The 23930-nt window shown below is 39.5% G+C and overlaps 3 protein-coding genes across 6 annotated transcripts in view; all 3 read right to left on the minus strand.

The window, feature by feature from the left end:
- LOC133613775 (protein TANC1-like) overlaps nt 1-2293 on the minus strand; it is a 256853-nt gene extending 254560 nt beyond the window's left edge. For both annotated transcript variants that reach the window (XM_061971555.1, XM_061971553.1), the window contains exon 1: nt 2140-2293. The gene's annotated coding sequence lies outside the window, so the exon portion shown is untranslated. The remainder of the gene's footprint in view (nt 1-2139) is intronic.
- Nucleotides 2294-4960: 2667 nt separating this feature from the next.
- Nucleotides 4961-15547, minus strand: LOC133613230 (death-associated protein-like 1 homolog). Its single transcript, XM_061970622.1, has 4 exons — nt 15380-15547; nt 12245-12341; nt 5408-5471; nt 4961-5326 (listed from the first exon to the last, which is right to left on the minus strand). The coding sequence occupies exons 1-4, from the start codon at nt 15447-15449 to the stop codon at nt 5210-5212; spliced, it is 348 nt and encodes a 115-aa protein (XP_061826606.1). The 5' UTR covers nt 15450-15547; the 3' UTR covers nt 4961-5209.
- Nucleotides 15548-19328: 3781 nt separating this feature from the next.
- pkp4 (plakophilin 4) overlaps nt 19329-23930 on the minus strand; it is a 193785-nt gene continuing 189183 nt past the window's right edge. For 2 of the 3 annotated variants that reach the window (XM_061971547.2, XM_061971546.2), the window contains 2 exons: nt 23197-23261; nt 19336-20394 (listed from right to left, as the gene is read on the minus strand). In XM_061971547.2, coding sequence (XP_061827531.1) covers nt 20155-20394; nt 23197-23261 — 305 coding nt within the window. In that variant the 3' untranslated portion in view covers nt 19336-20154. Of the gene's footprint in view, nt 20395-23196; nt 23262-23930 lie in introns of all 3 variants that reach the window. The other variant, XM_061971545.2, reaches the window with a different exon arrangement.

The raw sequence follows: 23930 nt of genomic DNA on the forward strand, positions 1-23930 counted from the left end.
ACAGTATAATTGTAAAAAATGAAAAATACAAATAAAAAAGGGTGTTTTTGTTTTGTTTTGTTTTTTAAAGTTCAACCGGGTAAGTTCCTGATAATGTTTATGGTTGTATTATAAGTAAGTTCCTGATAATGTTTGTGGTTGTATTATAATCATTATCTTGTTTTGTGTCAGGTGTGTGTTGACAATTGGCGTAGTTTGGGTATATTAGCGTAATTAGTGTTCATTTTGATTGATTGATTGGAACTTTTATTAGTAGATTAGCACAGTACAGTACATATTCCGTACAATTGACCACTAAATGGTAACACCCGAATGCGTTTTTCAACTTGTTTAAGTCGGGTCCACGTTTGTACCTCATAAGGACTGTGAACGATCGGCAAAATTTCAAAATAAAGTGCAGTCCCCCATTAAAATTTAAATAAGTAAATAAAGTTTGTATTTACCTACTTTAGTAAAACAGTCTGACCTAGTATTATATGTGTATTTACAGTATAATTGTAAAAAAAAAAAAAAAAGAAAAAAAAAGAGGGTGTTTTTGTTTTGTTTTGTTTTTTAAAGTTCAACCGGGTAAGTTACTGATAATGTTTGTGGTTGTATTATAATCATTATCTTGTTTTGTATCAGGTGTGTGTTGACAATTGACGTAGTTTGGGTATATTAGCGTAATTAGTGTTCATTTTGATTGATTGATTGAAACTTTTATTAGTAGATTAGCACAGTACAGTACATATTCCGTACAATTGACCACTAAATGGTAACACCCGAATATGTTTTTCATTTTGTTTAAGTCGGGGTCCACGTTTGTCCCTCATAAGGACTGTGAACGATAGGCAAAATTTCAAGATAAAGTGCAGTCCCCCATTAAAATTTAAATAAGTAAGTAAAGTTTGTATTTACCTACTTTAGCAAAACAGTCTGACCTAGTATTATATGTGTATTTACAGTATAATTGTAAAAAATAAAAATGGGTGTTTTTGTTTTGTTTTGTTTTTTAAAGTTCAACCGGGTAAGTTCCTGATAATGTTTGTGGTTGTATTATAATCATTATATTGTTTTGTATCAGGTGTGTGTTGACAATTGGCATTGTTTGGGTGTATTAGCGTAATTAGTGTTAATTTTGATTGATTGATACTTTTATTAGTAGATTAGCACAGTACAGTGCATATTCCGTACAATTGATCACTAAATGGTAACACCCGAATAAGTTTTTCAACTTGTTTAAGTTGGGGTCCACGTTTGTCCCTCATAAAGACTGTGAACGATCGGCAAAATTTCAAAATAAAGTGCAGTCCCCCTTTAAAATTTAAATAAGTAAGTAAAGTTTGTATTTACCTACTTTAGTAAAACAGTCTGACCTAGTATTATATGTGTATTTACAGTATAATTGTAAACAATGAAAAATAAAAATAAAAAAGTGTGTTTTTGTTTTGTTTTTTAAAGTTCAACCGGGTAAGTTCCTGATAATGTTTGTGGTTGTATTATAATCATTATCTTGTTTTGTATCAGGTGTGTGTTGACAATTGACACAGTTTGGGTATATTAGCATAATTAGTGTTAATTTTGATTGATTGATTGAAACTTTTATTAGTAGATTAGCACAGTACAGTACATATTCCGTACAATTGACCACTAAATGGTAACACCCGAATAAGTTTTTCAACTTGTTTAAGTTATGGGGTCCACGTTAATCAATTCATGGTAAATACTGATGACATATACTTATGTCATTTATTAAGACCAAACAAACACGTGCGTTAGCTAGCTCTAACTCTTCCGTAAAAGAGACGTAAGTGTGATTTAAAGACATTATTAATAAAGCCTCAATAAGCTAGCATGCTAACATTAGCTTTTATCACTTTGACCAGCGTGTTGCGTTCAGGGAGTCACTACCTAACCAAAAAGTTTCCAACCGAGTAAAAGTTCACTCAGCGAGTGGACGAGTTAGCGCGTTACATTTAACGACTTACTAGTGAATGAAAACGCAGCGTTGCGGATAATAGTCAGAAATGTTTATAAAGTAAAAAAGCCCCTCTATGCTGCTGTCAGTCCCGCTGGATGTGACTGCTCGGCGGACATGTCCCAACATTTCCCCTCCTGAACACACTATTAGGAATAATAGACATGATCACCAAATCTTACCTGATAAATGTCATGGGAGTAAGTTCCTTCCTCAAAAACAACTTTTCTCCAAAATTTGAGAGTAACTCCATACACACGCTCCCACTTGATGCACCACCAGCGCTAAGGTAGACTGAGCGGACGCTGGACTCCTCCCCCTTCCGAGCATGAGGTCATATGTGCGGCGAGGCTCACCAGTCTCCTCCCCTTTGGTCCGTGAACGCCACATAACCAAGATATTGAAGACAAGATAAGTTGATGCTACTCTTGAATTGTGACGTTTTGCTATTCGCGTGATTAATTGGAGTAGTTACACTATCCTAAAGGGTTATTTATTGTTCATTTTGTAAATGATTAACAGTTTGCTTCTCATTGTGGTGTAGAACTACATGATCTTACTGAGAGCTGTTTCTAAATAAGTCAATGCACTTGAACCAACAGCACCCTCTTGTGGCCACTTTCTTTTATGTTGTTTTGTCTGCAAACAGTGAAGTACACTATATTGCCAAAAGTATTTAGCCACCCATCCAAATGATGAGAATCAGGTGTGCTAATCACTTAGCCCGGTGTATAAAATCAAGCACTTAGGCATGGAGACTGTTTCTACAAACATTTGTGAAAGAATGGGCCGCGCTCAGTGATTTCCAGCGTGGAACTGTCATAGGATGCCACCTGTGCAACAAATCCAGTCGTGAAATTTCCTCGCTCCTAAATATTCCGAAGTCAACTTTATTATAAGAAAAGTGAAGAGTTTGGGAACAACAGCAACTCAGCCACGTAAACTGACAGAGAGGGGTCGGCGGATGCTGAAGCGCATAGTGCAAAGACTTTCTGCACAGTCAGTTGCTACACAGCTCCAAACTTCATGTGACCTTCCAATTAGCCCACGTACAGTACACAGAGAGCTTCATGGAATGGGTTTCCATGGCCAAGCAGCTGCATCTAAGCCATACATCACCAAGTCCAATGCAAAGCGTAGGATGCAGTGGTGTAAAGCACGTCGCCACTGGACTCTAGAGCAGTGGAGACGCCTTTTCTGGACTGATGAATCACGCTTTTCCATCTGGCAATCTGATGGACCAGTCTGGGTTTGGAGGTTGCCAGAGAAACGCTACATTTCGGACTGCATTGTACAGAGTGTGAAATTTGGTGGAGGAGGAATTATGATGTGGGGGTTGTTTTTCAGGAGTTGGACTTGGCCCCTTAGTTCTAGTGAAAGGAACTTTGAATGCTCCAGGATACCAAAACATTTTGGACAATTCCGTGGGATAGCACTTCAAGTTCATATGTGAGTAAAGGCAGGTGGCCACATTTTTTTTGGCAATATAGTGTATATCAAAAACTATTATAATTTTTTTCTTATACAATGAACTTAGAATAACAATGACCCGGTCTTCGTACTTCACAGCTTGAACCACATTTTTCTCAGTCCTGTGTGTAAGAAGTGGTTTGTTCCAGGGTCAGCCAGGCCCTTCACATGCTTGACAGAGAGTGCAGACACACTATTGCCAGTGAAATGTAGCAAGTCTGAGGGGCAGAGGACCACCAGGTGCTGCAACATGTCTCTGACCTCTGCAGAGGCATGTGTCAGCAGGAACATTCTTGACTGCAGCGCTCTGTTTTAAACACATGACGCACTGTGGCACACTTATACATGGGGTTATTAAAAAAATAAATAAAACTTGACTTATACAAAAAGGTAGCACAGCACCACTGTCAGAGGTATCCAATTTGCAGAATTCTATAGATACACTGCATCAGAATGACAGTTGTTAGTAATATTTATGCCTTTAACCCTCCTTTTAGACCAGTTGATCTGCCGTCTCTTTTCTGCCTCCCTCTCCTGTGTAGTTATTAGGAGGTGACCACAGATAGCTCGATGAAAGAATGCCAAGAGTGTGCAAAGCAGTAATCAGAGCAAAGGGTGGCTATCTTGAAGAAACTAGAATATAAAACACGTTTTCAGTTATTTCACCTTTTTTTTGTAAAAGTACATAACTCCACATGTGTTCATTCATAGTTTTGATGTGACAATCTACAATGTAAATAGTCATGGAAATAAAAAAAACACACTGAATGAGAAGGGGTGTCTAAACTTTTGGTCTGTACTGTACATAAAGGCATAACATTACTGTTTTTTTTACATAAAAGGATGTAAGTAAATGCAGCGATTGGAGTGAAAGTCAATGTAACAGTTAAAGTAAAGTGTCATTTTTACAAAAATACTTAATACAACAAAAAGTACCTAACAGTGGCCTTGTGGTTAGAGAGCGTCCGCCCTGAGATCGGTAGGTCGTGAGTTCAAACCCCGGCCGAGTCATACCAAAGACTATAAAAATGGGACCCATTACCTCCCTGCCTGGCAACCGACATCAAGGGTTGGAATTGGGGGTTAAATCACCAAAAATGATTCCCAAGCACGGCCACCACTGCTGCTCACTGCTCCCCTCACCTCCCAGGGGGTGGAACAAGGGGATGGGTCAAATGCAGAGGTTAATTTCACCACACCATCAGTAGTACTTTAACTTTTATGTAAAAGTAGATGTAGCATTAAAACTAATCTGACAAATAAAACCGATCCAACAAGTCAACGTAAAAGTAGCACGTTACTACCCACACCTATTTGGACTCCTCAGGTGACAATGCAGTTTGTATATTTTGGTTAACTGCATGAACATGTGTGATAGTTGACTTCTACACCACTACTACAAAACATGTTAAATTAACCTTAATTCAATTAAATCAAGCATAAAATAAATTACTATTGATGGTGTTATTTTTAAACTGTGCATTGTCTTAATTGAAACCATTCGCCACCCAGTGGTCATTGAGTGACATTGCATAAGTTATACAATTGTTTTTATTTATTGTATGAAGTGCCAAGCCGTACAAAAGATGTTTCAATGAAGGAAATTCACATTACAGATCAAAAGAAGGCTAAATATAGATGGGGTAAACATGTTAAGTCACTATGCTACAGGGAACATGGTTAGTATCCTCTAAAGTGTAACCAGATGAAGAAGAAAGCAGTTAAGCTTATCTACAAGCCCGAGAGCTATGTCAAGCATCTTTAAACATGGACTTCCATCCTCTAGTACTTCCTGGGCTGCTGGATTATGAAGGTCCGAGGAGAGTGAAGCTTCTCCACAGCGGGCCGCAGTTTGCTGTGCCTCACGCTCACTGGCGTCTCTGGGAAGTCATGGCTCAACTGGAAACAATTTTAAAATACTAAAGAAAAACGTTCTGCTTAGGTAATACAAATAAGAAGAAGAAAAAAAAGTGTGTTTACCTTGTCAAGAGGTCCTGACAGAAGGAGACCAACTTGTTGCATCCTGTTAACACTGGACCCAGGCCTGATGCAGGGGGGATCAACAACAAATCAAGCTAACATTTAAAGTAATTATACTACATCAGTGATTTCAGACTGTGGTATGGGCGCCATCTAGTGGTACGCCAAAAAAAAATACCACTTGATTAAAAAGTAGTGTTTTATTTCTATATTCAAACAGTGTGTGACCTGCTTAGCGGCCTTGTGGTTAGTGTCCGCCCTGAGTTCAAACCCCGGCCGAGTCATACCAAAGACTATAAAAATGGGACCCATTACCTCCCTGCTTGGCAATCAACATCAAGGGTTGGAAATCACCAAACATTATTCCCGGGCACGGCCACCGCTGCTGCTCACTACTCCCCTCACCTCCCAGGGAGTGATCAAGGGTAATGGTCAAATGCAGAGAATCATTTCGCCACACCTCGTGTGTGTGTGTGTGTGTGACAATCATTGGTACTTTAACTTTATTTTTACAGGACATCTTGCACTTTAAGTCTGTCAGCATCAAGGGGTTGGAATTGGGGGTTAAATCACAAAAAAAAAAAAAAAAATCCCGGGCGCAACAACCGCCGTTTCTCACTGATCCCCTCACCTCCCAGGGGGTGGACCAAGGGGATGGGTCAAATGCAGAGAATAATTTCACCACACCTAGTGTGTGTGACAATCATTGGTACTTTAACTTTATATTACAGTGGCCAAAAATATTGGGGATTTTTGTTAAATAAAATCTGCCTTGTTATAATAATATAAAATATAGGCTCCAGCACCCGCCGCGACCCCAAAAGGGACAAGTGGTAGAAAATGGATGGATGGATATTTAATATTATTTAATTAATAATAGTTGGTCATTATGGTGGTACCTGGAGAGCCAAGTTTGTCTGAGGTCGTATTTGGTTGAAAAAAAGTTAAAGAACCACTGTACTCAATGGGGCAGCACAGTGGAACAGAGGTTAGCACGTGTGCCTCACAATAAGAAGGTCCTGGGTTTGATCCCAGGCTTGAGGGTCTTTCTGTGTGGAGTTTGCACGTTCTCTCCGTGACTGTGTGGGCTTCTACCCACCTCCACAGACATGCACCTGGGGATAGGTTGATTGGCAACACTAATGTGTGAATGTTGTCTGTGTTGGCGACTTGTTCAGGGTGTACACCGCCTTCCGCCCGAATACAGCTGGGATAGGCTCCAGCACCCCACGCGACAAGCGGTAGAAATGGATGGAATATCCAACAACTAAATGTATTATTAGAACTAAGCCAGGGGTCAGCAACCCAAAACGTTGAAAGAGCCATATTGGATCAAACATTCAAAACAACTAATCTGTCTGGAGCCGCAACAAAGAAAAGCCGTATACAAGGCTTATAATGAAGGCAACACGACGTAAGTGACTATATTAGCCTACTATCAAAATGACTATCAATGTGTCTTTTTTGACGGAAATGTTATAATATAATATTTATTCTACACATTTTTACAACATTAGAAACCATTAGTAAATCAGAGGTTACTCAGAAGGTGAGATAACTCTTGGAAATTACTGGCCAAAAAAAAGGAATAGATGTGTGTGTCCAAGTAAAAGGAAACGGCAGGCTGTCTTTTAATAGATTCATTACAATATTTAGCAAGCTAGGTAATATTGGCTGTGGTCTGGAACAATATGGCACAGAAATGCAGTCATTACATACAGATAATGTGTCATGAGACACGCAAAACTAAATTATATACACAAACACGATAAAAGGAAATTCAATTAGCTCAAATGTAACTACAAATGTACAAAAAATTAATTTATTAAAATTAAAAAAAAACTACAAATGAGGCATAATGATGCAATATGTACATACAGCTAGCCTAAATAGCATGTTAGCATTGATTAGCTTGCAATCATGCTGACCAAATATGCCTGATTAGCACTACAAGTCAATAAAAACAAAGCTCACCTTTGTGCATTCAGACACACAGCATAAAACTTTTGGTGGACAAAATGAGACAAAAAGAGTGGAAGATTTTACATGCACAAAGACATGCACCTGGGAATAGATTGATTGGATACACTAAATTGGCCCTAGTGTGTGAATGTGAGTGTGAATGTTGTCGGTCTATCTGTGTTGGCCCAGTGATGAGGTGGCAACTTGTCCACCTTCCGCCCATGTGCAGCTGAGATAGGCTCCAGCACCCCCAAAAGGGACAAGTGGTAGAAAATGGATGGATGGAGATTTTACATGTAAACAAACTGTAGCATTTGTTTGTATTTTCCCCCCGTATTCTTCCATTTTCAATCCTTTAAAAAAAAAAAAATGCTCCAGGGAGCCATTAGGGTGGCACTAAAGAGCTGCATGTGGCTCGAGAGCCGCGGGTTGCTGACCACCGAACTAGGCAGTAACGCTTTCAAATGATAGCAACACAAACCCAACATGCATGTATTTATTTACATAGTGAACAACATGGACACAACTTTCACATGAACTGTGTTGGTGTTTGCTGACCAGACTACTTGGGCAGCCTTTAAAAAACAAACAGAATTAAAGCTGCAAGCAGCGATGGACGGGACCGACTTTGACGGCACATAAAATCCAAACCGGAGCAGTAATTAAAACTCTTTAGTCAACTTTTAATCAGAAGGGTTCAATCTCTATCCTGTGCTAGTTTGAAACCGACACGACAAACGCGCTCAGAGGAGATAATGTTTGAAAAAAGGTGAACGGTTTTTACAAAACTTTTAAAAATTGCAAACTTCCTGTTGATTTTTGTTGGGGGTTGTCAATATATGAAATGTAGGTCTAAGTGAGACCTACATAGAGGTTTTTGTTTCATGTCTTTAAGACATTCCTACTGTACTGGAAGTTACAGGCAGTTTTGTCTGAGTTTTCTTCCTAGGAGCAGTTGTGTCTGTGTTTTCTTCCTAGGGGCACTAGAGCGCAATTTTGAGTTTTGGGGTTGGTTTTTTTTATTAGATCGCAATTTTTGCCAGTCCTGATGCGTGTGTCCAGTTTGGTGAGTTTTGAAGCATGTTAAAGGGGTCAAATTACAGCTCAAAGAGGCAAAAGTGACTGTTTTTACTAAGCTTTTGTTTTGAAGGGAGAATTGCCAACTTCCTGTTGTTTTTGCTGAAGGATGTCAATGTATGAAATGTAAGTCTAAGTCAGACCTACATAGAGGTTTTTGTTTCATGTCTCTACGACATTCCTACCGGAAGTTACAAGCAGTTTTGTCTGTTTTTTTCCTAGGGGGCGCAAGAGCGCAATTTTAAGTTTTGGGGTTTGGTTTTTTATTAGATGGCAATTTTCGCCAGTCCTGGTGTGTGTCAAATATAGTGAGTTTTGAAGCATGTTAAGAGGGTCAAATTACAGCTCAAAGAGGCGACGGAATAATAATAATAAAACCTTAGAATTAAAATAGGGTCCTCAGTCCCAAAGGGACATTGCGGTCCCTAAGTAATGTCAGTCAGCAATAAAACTGCTGATGAGTTTATAGTTAACAGTACGACCATTATAACATGCATGAATTTCAGTGGAGAAGTGCATGTAGAGGTAGATAAGGTCTTCAGAAGTCAAATGCAACTACTGCCATTTTGTGCAGTGTTAAAAAGCTGTGTCAGAAGGTTGCCAACAGCCAAAGCTGTTAACACCCGTTTTTGTTCTTTTAACTCATGTTTACTTTTGTAGCCCACTAGCAAATAAAAGCATTTTGCTTCCCCCCCCCGGAAAATCTGTGCATCACTATTATCAACCCTTGACCCGAGTTTGTTGATAAATCATAAATTATGGCAGCCATACTGTTCTTCTCCTGTCCCGTAAGTGGTGGCAGTTTTGGGTTTTTCCCCCCAAGATGGCGCCACTGACACTCTGACATGTCCCCCTTTGAGGTTTCCCATGTTTTCATGCATTTCTGCCATTTGGTCCGAGCCCCTACGGGACAGCCCAAAGAGGGGTGGTTCTTTTGTGACTTCTTTGCTGCTTTTTGGCGGATTTATGCATCGGTCTTGGGGGGGGGTAGTCTTTTGGTCATGGCTCGGTTGTTGGCGCCAGAGACCAGTTGCTGGCTCTCTCTCACACCGGAGTCTGCATGTAGAGACCGGAGGATCCAGTGGAGATGCGGAGAAAGAGACAGGAGCGAGGGTGGAGGTTTGTGCTGTGTTTGCCATCGGTTGTCATGGGGAGGATGATTGACAAAGTACTGGCTGGATGAGCATGTATTGGACATTTCGGTCTCCCTGGCCAGATTCTTACTTTAAATCATCCGCGGGGATCAGACATTGGCCGAGAGCTAGTGGGTGGCCTAGGACGGTGTTGGCGCTCTTGGTCACTTTATTGGGCCTTTTCTTGTGTCTGGCCATGCTGACAATTATTATTATTATTATTAAAAGGCCTACTGAAACCCACTACTACCGACCACGCAGTCTGATAGTTTATATATCAATGATGAAATCTTAACATTGCAACACATGCCAATACGGCCGGGTTAGCTTACTAAAGTGCAATTTTAAATTTCGCGCGAAATATCCTGCTGAAAACGTCTCGGTATGATGACGTCTGCACGTGATGTCACAGATTGTAGAGGACATTTTGGGACAGCATGGTGGCCAGCTATTAAGTCGTCTGTTTTCATCGCAAAATTCCACAGTATTCTGGACATCTGTGTTGGTGAATCGTTTGCAATTTGTTCAATGAACAATGGAGACAGCAAAGAAGAAAGCTGTAGGTGGGAAGCGGTGTATTGAGGCCGACTGCAGCAACACAAACACAGCCGGTGTTTCATTGTTTACATTCCCGAAAGATGACAGTCAAGCTTTACCATTGGCCTGTGGAGAACTGGGACAACAGAGACTCTTACCAGGAGGACTTTGAGTTGGATACGCAGAACCGTGAGTACGCATGCAGCTGCGGCTTCTAAACATTTGATCGCTTGCCCGTACGTGCGTGCCGCTATGTGCATGTCACGTACGTAACTTTGGGGACTTTGGGGAAATATATGTGCTGTATGAACTTTGGGGAGGTGAACGGTACTTTAGGCTGTGGGATTGAGTGTGTTGTGCAGGTGTTTGAGTTGTATTGGCGGGTTATATGGACGGGAGGGGGGAGGTGTTTGTTATGCGGGATTAATTTGTGGCATATTAAATATAAGCCTGGATGTGTTGTGGCTAATAGAGTATATATATGTCTTGTGTTTATTTACTGTTTTAGTCATTCCCAGCTGAATATCAGGTCCCACCCGCCTCTCACAGCATCTTCCCTATCTGAATCGCTCCCACTGCCCTCTAGTCCTTCACTCTCACTTTCCTCATCCACAAATCTTTCATCCTCGCTCAAATTAATGGGGAAATCGTCGCTTTCTCGGTCGGAATCGCTCTCGCTGCTGGTGGCCATGATTGTAAACAATGTGCAGATGTGAGGAGCTCCACAACCTGTGACGTCACGCACATATCGTCTGCTACTTCCGGTACAGGCAAGGCTTTTTTATCAGCGACCAAAAGTTGCAAACTTTATCGTCGATGTTCTCTACTAAATCCTTTCAGCAAAAATATGGCAATATCGCGAAATGATCAAGTATGACACATAGAATGGACCTGCTATCCCCGTTTAAATAAGAAAATAGCATTTCAGTAGGCCTTTAAATCTAAATTAAATAATCAACCCCAGCTGACAATAACGTGGAGCACTGCAGAGGGGTTTTTAGTTGTCGTTTTTCTATGCATGGGGCTTTCAAATGTGCACAATATGTATCACTTATTGCTAATTTTTAGCTTTTCATTGTGTTTTACTTAGGGATGATGTTTGATAAGAAATTATCGAGTTCGAGCCCATTATCGAATCCTCTTATCGAACCGGTTCCCTTATCAAATCCAGATAGGTTGTTGTACATGGAAAAAATAAGAGGTAAATTATTGGTATTGTTCATTGTCAATAGTGCTATTTCTATTGGTATTTGTAGTGTAAAAATGCTCATTGTCATTTCTGTATCATTATTTATTTCGCTAATTGCTTCTTTGCTATCACTTTTACCATCATATTTGTACATATCCTATTTGCTGATGTTGCTCTATTGTTGTTGTTGTTGTTGGCTCTATGTCTAATCCCCCTCTTGGCCCCACAATTCACCCTCTGTCTTCCTTTTTTCCCCTCTTTCTATCCCCTCCTGCATCAAATGATAATATAAATACAGTTAATAAAGTCAAATACAAATAAGGCAGCAAGAGAAGTATCCTACACTTCTCTTTTGTAAAGTAAATCTGAACAGCCGATATGTGCATCTACATTAACTATATGATTTGCCTGAGAAGCTGGACAAAAAAAAAAAAAAAAAAAAAAAAAGGGATTAGAGTCCATGGAATTGGTTCTTTTCTTATCGAACAACCAGGAGAACCGGTTTCGAACATCATCCCTAGTTTTACTTCTATTGCTGTATGTAGAAATGGCTGCGCTTGTTGAATCAGCGCTGTGGTTCTTTTATAAACATATCCTTTGTGTTCTTTAATGGTTCCCTCATTTTCACAGGTTTACCTTATTTTTGTGAACTATTTGAATATTCACTGGAACCACATACTTTCCCCATTGTGGGATAAATAAAGTCGATCATATCACAAAGTGGGAGCCAACTGACAAACTGCAACTCCCTCTGCTGGATCTAGTGGCACACTGCACCGGTTACTATTAAAATGGCAAAACAAAGTTATTGTAACCGCAACTTTTAGATCCTTGCCCATATTAAATAGGGATGGTACAGCAACTGCATTATATCTCATGAGATTGTAAGGGTGTAGCTAATTTTTGCATTCCATAAATTTCACAGATTAGAAACCTTACCTGGATTTATCAGACCTCCTTGGAGGTTTCTCTGGAGTCCCATGTGTGCTGGCCTCCTCCAAGCTTTTCTTGGCCACACGTTTACCTCCAGCTTTCACTGGTAACACACACACATTTAAAAAAACAAGTTTAAAAAAATAAAAAAATGGCAGTGGGCGGAGGTGCACCTGCTGACCTTAAAAGCCAAAGCAAAAAAAAAAAAAAGGAAGTATGCTTTTCACTTCAGCAAGACTTATGGCCACGGTGCATATGACATTCAAATATTATTCACCCTACACAGGAAGTTAAACATTGTGAATGATTCATCTCACAGACAGCGGTTTACATTTTTGTTCTCATTTGGCATTAGAAATAAAAAAAATGCAATTTTGTCTTCCTTACAGGGAGTTTAAAAAAGGCATTTATTTAAAAAAAAATATATAAAGAGCATTTTTTTAATGTATGCCCAATATTTTTTTTTCTATAAAGTAAGTATCTATAAAAAGTGTAAGCTGTGCTTAAAAAAAAAAAAGTCTACATAATTATTCTGTTTTAAAGACAAGTTATATCTGCACGTATATATAACTTCAAAGAACTCCGACTTATTAGCGATTCCCAGAGCCCAAAAGAAGTCTGCGGGCTATAGAGCGTTTTCTATTCGTGCTCCAGTACTATGGAATGTTCTACCGGTAACAGTTAGAGATGCTACCTCAGTAGAAGCATTTAAGTCCCATCTTAAAACTCATTTGTATACACTTTTAGACCAGTTGATCTGCCGTCTCTTTTCTGCTCTGCCCCCCTCTCCTGTGTGGAGAGGTTATTAGGGGACCACAGATGAGGCGCTAGCTGTTCACAGTCAGTACCCGGGATGGACCGCTCATCTGTGCATCAGTTGGGGACGTCTCTGCGCTGCTGACCTGCCGCCACTCAAGATTATCTCCTGCTGGTCCCACTATGGACTGGACTCTCACACTATTATGTTAGATCCGCTATGGACTGGACTCTCACACTATTATGTTAGATCCGCTATGGACTGGACTCTCACACTATTATGTTAGATCCGCTATGGACTGGACTCTCACAATATTGTGTTAGATCCACTATGGACTGGACTCTCACACTATTATGTTAGATCCACTATGGACTGGACTCTCACACTATTATGTTAGATCCGCTATGGACTGGACTCTCACACTATTATGTTAGATCCGCTATGGACTGGACTCTCACACTATTATGTTAGATCCGCTATGGACTGGACTCTCACAATATTGTGTTAGATCCACTATGGACTGGACTCTCACACTATTATGTTAGATCCACTATGGACTGGACTCTCACACTATTATGTTAGATCCACTATGGACTGGACTCTCACACTATTATGTTAGATCCACTATGGACTGGACTCTCACACCATTATGTTAGATCCACTATGGACTAGACTCTCACACTATGTTAGATCCACTATGGACTGGACTCTCACATTATTATGTTAGATCCACTATGGACTGGACTCACTATTATGTCAGATCCACTATGGACTGGACTCACTATTATGTCAGATCCACTATGGACTGGACTCACTATTATGTCAGATCCACTATGGACTGGACTCACTATTATGTCAGATCCACTATGGACTGGACTCTCACACTATTATGTGAGATCCACTATGGACTGGACTCTCACACTATTATGTGAGATCCACTATGGACTGGACTCTCACACTATTATGTTAGATCCACTATGGACTGGACTCTCACACTATTACATTAGATCCACTATGGACTGGACTCTCACACCATTATGTTAGATCCACTATGGACTGGACTCTCACACTATTATGTTAGATCCACTATGGACTGGACTCTCACAATATTATGTTAGATCCACTATGGACTGGACTCTCACACTATTATGTTAGATGCACTATGGACTGGACTCTCACTATTATGTTAGATCCATTATGGACTGGACTCTCACACTATTACAGTTTTTTAGAGTCGCTAGAACAAATTTCCACTACACATCCATTGCACTGGTTGCCCTGGGGGGCCAGTTGATCTGCCATCTCTCACTATTCACTAGATCCACTCCACGTCCAATGCATCGGTCGCCAAGGAGGGGGGGTCCCCACATCTGCGGTTTGCTCCAAGGTTTCTCATTGTATCCCATTGGGTTTGGAGTTTTTCCTTGCCCTGATGTGGGATCTGAGCAGAGGATGTCGTTGTGGCTTGTGCAGCCCTTTGAGACACTCGTGATTTAGGGCTATGTAAATAAACTTATAAATAAACCCTAACCCTAACCCTGGTAACCTACTCAGTGGCCTAGTGGTTAGAGTGCCCACCCTGAGATCTGTAGGTTGTGAGTTTAAACCTTGGCCGAGTCATACCAAAGACTATAAAAAATGGGACCCATTACCTCCCTGCTTGGCACTCAGCATCAAGGGTTGGATCTGAGGGTTAAATCACCAAAAATGCTTCTTGGGCGCGGCCACCGCTGCTGCTCACTGCTCCCATCACCTCCCAGGGTCAAATGCAGAGAATAATTTCGCCACACCTGGTGTGTGTGTGACAATCATTGGTACTTTAACTTTTTTCTTTATTGATATTTATACTTTTAAAAATGTATGCCACTATACAAATAGGACTCGAAAGGGACAAGCAGGAGAAAATGGATGGATGGACAATATATAAGACTAGGTATAGGAAGTTATTCGTAATAACAATGGCTAATAATTAAAAAAAATTGTGTATGACGGACCAAGTACAACAAGTGTTGTTGTTTTTTTTAATGAAAGTAAATACTTAATATCCTGATGGAGAAGATGTATAAGATGTTTTAATAAAATGTGTTAAAATGAGCGAGAGCATACTTTGTTACATAAGGTGTGTTTACACGGAGGCTGACTTGGCAGCTAACCAGATGCTAACTACAGTGCATCATTGTGTTGGCAAAAATGTGAAAAGCAATAGAAAAAAACTTGATAATTTTTTTTTAACACGACTTTGTCGTATCACAGCACAAAGTATTAGGAGCGCGATGCTCGGTGAGGTTATAAACTCGCACACATGAACACGGTGGGAACAAAACAAATCAAAACTAAACAAAGTTTAGTCGCAGGAAAAAGAAAAGTCCAAAAAAGAAATGTACCTGCAGGAGGATGTCCAGCTTTGAGCAGACGGCCGTCTTTAAAGTCACTCTTGGTGCCTTGTTGCACCATCTTTTCCCCCCTCAAAGTGTTGTTCTTTTTAATGTGATCTTCTGGCAGTCAGCTCGCACTTTTTATGCTCCAACTTGAGCTGACGTCATGCTGCCACAGGAAGTGAACGCCTCTTTGCTAATGCTAATGCTAACACGCTAGCGCAACAACTACCAAGAACTATGATAACCACACTATTTAACAACTGTTATTCATCTTGGGTATATTTGATATTTTTGACATGTTTTTTTTGTGATTTAACGGCTCCCTTACTGTCAAAGCCCACATAGATTAAACGTTACATTAGTTGACTGCTTATTAGCTTAAAAAGTAACAGCTGTGCACTTCCGGTTAACGCTAAATAAGGTCTACTCCTCGGACACTTCTTTAGGTACACTTGCTCATGCCATCCAACACTAATATTCAGCATTTACGAACATATATTCAATATTTGAGTCACTAAATTGCTTTGTTAGCCACATTAGGACATTGATTTATAAGATTATTTTTATTTTTTTTGCTATTGTATTATATTACAGATGACAATGTGTCAATATTTGTAAACATATTTTTGTAATTTGTTTGTACATCATATAAGTTTCATGAGAAAACATTTTATAGTACAAGAAAAATGTAATTAAAAGTTAAAGTACCAATGATTGTCACACACACACTAGGTGTGGCGAAATTATTCTCTGCATTTGACCCATCACCCTTGATCACCCCCTGGGAGGTGAGGGGAGCAGTGAGCAGCAGCGGTGGCCGCGCCTGGGAATCATTTTTGATGATTTAACCCCCAATTCCAACCCTTAATGCTGAGTGCCAAGCAGGGAAGTAATGGGTCCCATTTTTATAGTCTTTGGTATGACTCGGCCGGGGTTTGAACTCACAACCTACCGATCTTAGGGCGGACACTCTAACCACTTGCCCCCAACCTCCCCAAAACGTTGAGAAAAATACAAAATAAAGCAAAAATGTGATCAGAATAAAGTCATCATTTTACTATTACAGTAGGAAGGGGATTCATATGGCCCCATACGTCACAGTTGACCTGACACATGAAACGTGACAAATTGCGGGGTTCACTATCAACTTTAGCCGCCAGACAGCAGTAGAGTGTTGAATATCTTAAAATGTGTTTTGTAACAACTCCAACTTTGACCACCGCGTCTGTTGCTACATAAGTAGAGTGGCGCTTTCCATAATTTTCAGCAGACTGCATTGCAAAATAATAAAACCCCCTCTTCCTCTCACGCAAGATCCCCCAAGAATGGGGATTAAATCCCTTGTCTGCACTATAACAGTTAAGGAGGAAAATATGACGTTCTAGAGTAAAAAATATAAGAATAAAGATACTTATAAGTATAATTAATAAGAATAAAGTCAAAATATGATAAAATAGTTGAGTAATATAATAATAAGAAGTAGTAATAGCAGTATATAGTATTTAGAGCAGGGGCGCCCATGCTTTTTGCCTTCAAGGGCAAAAATGAAAATTTAACTCTGTCTCTGCCTGATTCCTTGCTTCTTGTCTTGATAGTTCGGTGTTTGAACCTGACATGTAACTGTTAGCAAGTAAATGCTTGTTTTGGAGCTAAAGTCCGAAAGTTTGCATGCAAGCCGATATAGTCCGATATGTTTTTTTTGTTGATATCAGATTGATATCTGATGTCAATATTGGTTCAGGACACCCCGAGTGAGCTTTTAAAGAAGGTCATTACACTGCAAAAAGTCAGTGTTCAAAAACATGACGAAAAAAAATACAAAAATGAGGGGTATTTTCTTTGAACTAAGCAAAATTATCTGCCAATAGAACAAGAAAATGTGGCTTGTCAAGACTTTCCAAAACAAGTAAAATTAGCTAACTTCAATGAACCCAAAAATACCTTAAAATAAGTATTTTCTCACTAATTACAAGTGCACTTTTCTTGGTAGGAAAAAAAAGACCTTTTTGCTCAATATGTTTAAATTAATCAAGAATTCATCTGAATGTGCATTAACTATTTCTGTTCAAAATAGTTTGAAATGTTTAAATATTAACTGTCCGTTTACTGTACTGTGCCAACTGTACTACAATATGAGTACGTATTTTCTATTGTTTCATTGAAAATAAAACTGCAAAGTCCATTTGGCTGTCATCTGTTTTAATTATGAGACACAATTGTGTCAAAGTCTTTTTTTTTTTTTTCATGCTTGAAATAAGAAATTATTACTTTAAAAAAGTAGTTTTATACTTGTGAGTGTTGATGACACAGCTTTGCAACACTTGATATTCTAGTTTCAAGCATATTCTACTCAATATAGGTCATAAAATCTCAGCAACAAGCTGTAATATCTTACTGAGATCATTTAGGACCTGAACCATACTTGCCAACCCTGAGACCTCCGATTTCGGGAGGTGGGGGGTGGGGGCGTGGTTGGGGGCGTGGTTAAGAGGGGAGGAGTATATTGACAGCTAGAATTCACCAAGTCAAGTATTTCATATATATATATATATATATATATATATATATATATATATATATATATATGAAAGTAAATACTTAATATATATATATATATATATATATATATATATATATATATATATATATATATATATATATATATATGTATATGTATATATATATATATATATATATAGATATAGATATCTACATCCTGAAAATATGCAAACAAAACTGTGTTTAGATAATTGATACTTCAAACTTGCATAAATAAATATTAAGCAATATAACATAACTTGGCTTCTGAGAGTTTCAAAATGTAATGAATAAAATGCTAAAGTTGTTGATAAACAAGCAATTATTTTAATAATTAAATATGGTCATTTTAAATAAATTATGATAATTTAAAATCAATTATTTCAAATATGTTTATTTTAATGTATCATTCTATGGCTGGATGTAATAAGGAGTCACAAAAAAATACAAATAAAAATACAATTAATTTTGATGTTTTTAGCAAAATATAGTAAAAATGTATTTAGTTTTTTTTTTTTAAATTAATAAATAAATTTATTTTTAGGTAAAATAAACATAATAATACAATTTATCTCTAGTCTGGATGATTTAGTTCTTGTCACCCTGTTGTCCTCCCGTCATGAAAAAAGGCTGTCCTCACTCAGGTCCGCATGGAGCTGGAGGGGGCGTGGCTTCCAGCTCCTAAATTGGCCCTAGTGTGTGGATGTGAGTGTGAATGTTGTCTGTCTATCTGTGTTGGCCCTGCGATGAGGTAGCGACTTGTCCAGGGTGTACCCCGCCTTCCGCCCGATTGTAGCTGAGATAGGCTCCAGCGCCCCCCGCGACCCCAAAGGGAATAAGCGGTAGAAAATGGATGGATGGATGGATTTGTCCCGGGAGGTTTTCGGGAGAGGCGCTGAATTTCGAGAGTCTTCCGGAAAATTCGGGAGGGTTGGCAAGTATGACCTAAACACTTAAAACAAGTAAAACACTCTAACATGAGAAGAATGATCTTATCAGACAGAAAACAAGCAAATATCACCCTTATTTGAGATATTTAATCTTACTTAGATTTCAGTTATAGCAGTGTAGGTATTACAATTTGGGAAGCCACTATCTGGCAGGCCAGGCCAAATTTGGCCCCAGGGCCTCACTTTGGACACTTACTGATTTATAGAATAAAGAAAATTCCTGGTGCCATGTTTCAAGAAATAACTTTACGAGAATAATTACAGTGTGTCAATTTCAAAGAAAAAAAAAAAAGGGGATATTACCAGGATTTTCCCCCCTTTTTGAAGTGTTTGTTTTAAGCCAAAAATTCAGCTGTATTGGTCATATTTTGAGATTTTTTACTTTGATATTTCTCGCTATCTTTTAGTTGGAGCTTTTTTTTTTTTTTTTTTTTTTCAATAGCATTTCATAGTTCACAATTCTTTTTTGAAAAAAACTAAAAAAAAAAAAACTATAGTAATTTATTTTTCTGCTCTCTTTTTATTGTTATTTTTAATGAGTTATCAATGCATATTATAAATGACGTGTTGATTTGAACATTGTCTATGTTAATATCAACACCAACATGTATTTTGTGTCCCAGTCATCACGTATCTACTGTACAAAATAAAAACAACGTAAGTGCGAGGAAAAGTGGCGACAGAGTTTAAAAAACAAAAGTGTCCTTTTTATTATATGATCATGACTGATATGATACCACCATTTTCTTCATATTTATATATCTCTGGAGCTTTAATATGGCACATATTCAATGCTTTAGCAGTGCAGAAGGATGTAAACCAGGTCACGTGACGTTTTCTTCTCTATTTACAAGACAACAGGAAGTACACTTTCATCTTTCTGTACATTTTCACCTCATACTTTGATTTCGTATTGTTATTATTATTTTTTTTTTTTCCATTTTGGCTTCAGCACGTACACAATCTCCATCTTTGACTCTTCGCGCAGATCCTCTCATCACATGACTCACGCCCTCGCCGCACTAGCACAAGCTACAAAATAATCCAAGCTGACATCTAAACAAAGCAGGACTGGCAATCATGTCCAGTTTTGTCTCTCACTTGTGATTTTTTTTTTCTCTTCTAACTAGTTTAAGAACGTTCCTAATTTCCTTCTATGAGCACACATTCCGTGGTTCCCTCTGCCAGGCCAACTCCCCTACTACACGCACACACACACTCACACACACACACACACACACACACACACACACACACTCACACACACTTCATGTTAACTGTTCTTTCAGCGTATTAGACCCAGGAGTCCGGGGAGCCGGGATACTGCTCGGCTCGGTAGGAAGGTCCCAGCGTGCTGGCGTAAATGTCCACGTAGTTGGTACTGGTCTTCAGTCCGCGAGGCTGGGAAATGTAGTCCACGGCGGGCGGGTACGTGATCACCTCGTCCATGTAGGGGTCGTCGTACCCGTGCTGCACGTACATCCTGTACGGCTCGTAGTTCCTGCTGCCCACCTCGTCTGCATAATACACCGGCTGACAGAGGCAGACACGTTGACACACATCCAAAGTAACTTTACTGAAATAAAGACATAATCTAACAAGAATAGTTTTTTGTACGTTTTGCCATATCAAAATTTGTTATTTTACGAAAACAAAAAGGAAATTAATGACAATTAAGTTGTAATGGTATGCGCAAAAGCAAAAATAAATACAAAAAAGTTGTATATTTATGAAAAAAGTTGTATATAAATGAGAATTAAGTTGTAATTTTATGTGCAAAAATTGTGGGAAAAAAGTTATTCTTTTTGTTAAAAGAAAAATATTTTTTTTGTGCACTTAGTTATCATAACACCATGACATGAGAATTCGTTTTACAATTTCACTTTAAAAAAAAAAAGGTAAATAAATGAGGATTAAGTTGTAATTCAATGCGCTAAAAAATATATAATTTTACTAAAATACAGTTATAATTTAATAATGAGAGAAATGTTGTAATTTTACTACGAAAAACGCAAATGGACGAGGATTAAGTTATAATTGTGTGCACAAACAAGATATAAGAAAAAAAAAATACTTTTTAAAAATAGTTGAGAAGTTGTCATTTTTGTGCAAAAAAATATTGTGAACATAGATGTAATTTAACATAATATGAAGTCATTTTTGCATTTTGCTATTATTAAACACCATGTTATTATAGTTGTAATCAAGCCATCCATCCATTTTCTACCGCTTATTCCCTTCGGAGTCGCGGGGGGCGCTGGAGCCTATCTCAGCTACAATCTGGCGGAAGGCGGGCTACACCCTGGACAAGTCGCCACTAATTTTACTAAAAAAAAAAAAATGAATGAGAAAAAAATTATACATTTAAAAAAAGAGTTGAGAAGTTGTAATTTATTGTGCTATGTATACATATATATATATGTATAAATATATATACATATATATATGTATATATATATATATAAATATATGTATATATCCATCCATCCATCCATTTTCTACCGCTTATTCCCTTTGGGGTCGCGGGGGGCGCTGGAGCCTATCTCAGCTACAATCGGGCGGAATATATATATATATAGTATATATATATATATATATGTTTATATATATATATATTTATATATATACTAGAGATGCGCGGTTTGCGGGCACAACCGCGGAGTCCGCGGATTATCCGCGGATCAGGCGGATGAAATTTAAAAAAATTAGATTTTATCCGCGGGTCGGGTCGGGCGGTTGAAAAAAATAAAAAATAGATTTTAAATAGATTCAGGCGGGTGGCAGTTAAACCAATTCGGAAATATATATACATAGTTAAATGTTGTTACCCACATACGAAAAACGAGCAGGCACCTGCAGCATATGCCACAACAGAAGAAAAAAAAAAGAAGAGATGGACACTTTTACGGAGCGGAGAAGGGACGCCTCGCCGGGGTCCGGGACCGAGGCCCCTTCCCCCGAGAGGGCCCCACCGGGAGCCGTAGCTGAGGCGATCCGCGAGAAGGGCCCGACGCACGTCCAGGGTCACCACCGCGCCCACCGCACCGACACCCCGCCTCGTCCGCCTTCGCCGCGGCCGGCGTCACGCGCAGCAGGTAAGCAGCTTACCTGCCCGCCACCCCCGTGGCCGGGGGCTCGTAACAGGGGTCACTCCGCGCGCTCCGCCCGCGCAGCTTACCTGCCCGCCACCCCTGTTGCCGGGGGCGCGTAACAGGGGTCACTCCACACGCAGTGCGCTCACGAAAGGGGTGGGGCTCACCCTGGTTGATATAGACAGCAGGACGGTGGCCATGTAAGTCGGAACCCGCTAAGGAGTGTGTAACAACCCACCTGCCGAATCAACTAGCCCTGAAAATGGATGGCGCTGGAGCCTCGGGCCCATACCCGGCCGTCGCCGGCAGCGAGACGCGCTTGGAGGTGCGCTCAGCGCGGCTCCCATATGATTGCGCACTGGTGTGCGTCTGGGCCGTGACAGCGTGGCACGCGAATGTCTGTGCTGCATTGGATCAGTCTCCTTTCTTTAACAGGCAAAAGCTTTATAACCTCACTAATGCCTTGCATCGTCTATATTAGATATATAACAACGGGCGGGTGCGGGCGGATGCGGTTCTGGTCAAATGTTACATCGGGTGGATGGCGGATGGTTGACGACTTTCTGATGCGGTTGCGGATGAAATAATTGCCTATCCGCGCATCTCTAATATATACATATATATGCAAATTATCGGTATCGTTTTTTTTATTATCGGTATCGTTTTTTTTTGTTTGTTTTTATTAAATCAACATAAAAAACACAAGATACACTTACAATTAGTGCACCAACCCAAAAAACCTTCCTCTCCCATTCACACTCATTCACACAAAAGGGTTGTTTCTTTCTGTTATTAATATTCTGGTTCCTACATTATATATCAATATATATCAATACAGTCTGCAAGGGATACAGTCCGTAAGCACACATGATTGTGCGTGCTGCTGGTCCACTAATAGTACTAACCTTTAACTGTTAATTTGACTAATTTTCGTTAATTACTAGTTTCTATGTAACTGTTTTTATATTGTTTTACTTTCTTTTTTATTCAAGAAAATGTTTTTAATTTATTTATCTTATTTTATTTTATTAATTAAAAAAAAGTACCTTATCTTCACCATACCTGGTTGTCCAAATTAGGCATAATAATGTGTTAATTCCACGACTGTATATATCGGTTGATATCGATATCGGTAATTAAAGAGTTGGACAATATCGGAATATCGGATATCGGCAAAAAGCCATTATCGGACATCCCTAGTTGCCAAGGATGAGATGTGTGCGCTGTAACGAGTGCTATTTACCTGTGCTCTTCTGGGTTCCTCCCGCGTGGGTGATGGGTAGTAATACGGAGAAGGTTTTCCAGACCCTGCAGTGCAAGTGAAAGCAAAACAAAAGAGTCAGCGGCAGATGCAACGGAGGGTCCTAACAGAAGGGAGGGGACATGGCACCAAATCACAGAGTTCGGACGTCCAAATCCCACAGGACACTATTTTTCTTGTCTCGCCAGAGGAATTCAGAAAGTCAATTTCCACTTGGCCGTGCAGAGACTGCAGCTCACTAACAATAACGCCGCCATGGTGTGGCGGGGGTCCACTTTGCTGTCACAAAACTGCTCTGAAGTGCTTCTTTTCAGCTCGGGTGTTTATCTGTTTCAAAGGATGGAGCACCCGGTGTTTAACAGGTGCTTCATGTCTATGAGAGGAAATATGGAGTCTATTTTAGGGTGTCGGCCATGTTTGACCAACCTCCTAAGCAATGTTCCCTCTAAGGTGCGCGCCTGTGCAATTGTGCACTGCTCAAGCGTCCTCTGCGCACGGCAAATCTATGCCACGCACAAAATCAAATAAACAAATAAGCGCATAATAATTTTCGACACGACAGAGAAAACAATTTCCGTCATCATTGTTCAAATATTGTAACGTCTGTCGAGACGCTTTGAGGACATGAATTCCATCCATCACTTTACTGAGCAAAACTCTTTATTGTCGGCCATAAACACATCTCCAAAACATTAGTAAAAAAAAAGATATCTAAC

The sequence above is a fragment of the Nerophis lumbriciformis genome, linkage group LG13 (assembly GCF_033978685.3).
Source record: "Nerophis lumbriciformis linkage group LG13, RoL_Nlum_v2.1, whole genome shotgun sequence".
Classification (NCBI taxonomy): Eukaryota; Metazoa; Chordata; class Actinopteri; order Syngnathiformes; family Syngnathidae; genus Nerophis; species Nerophis lumbriciformis.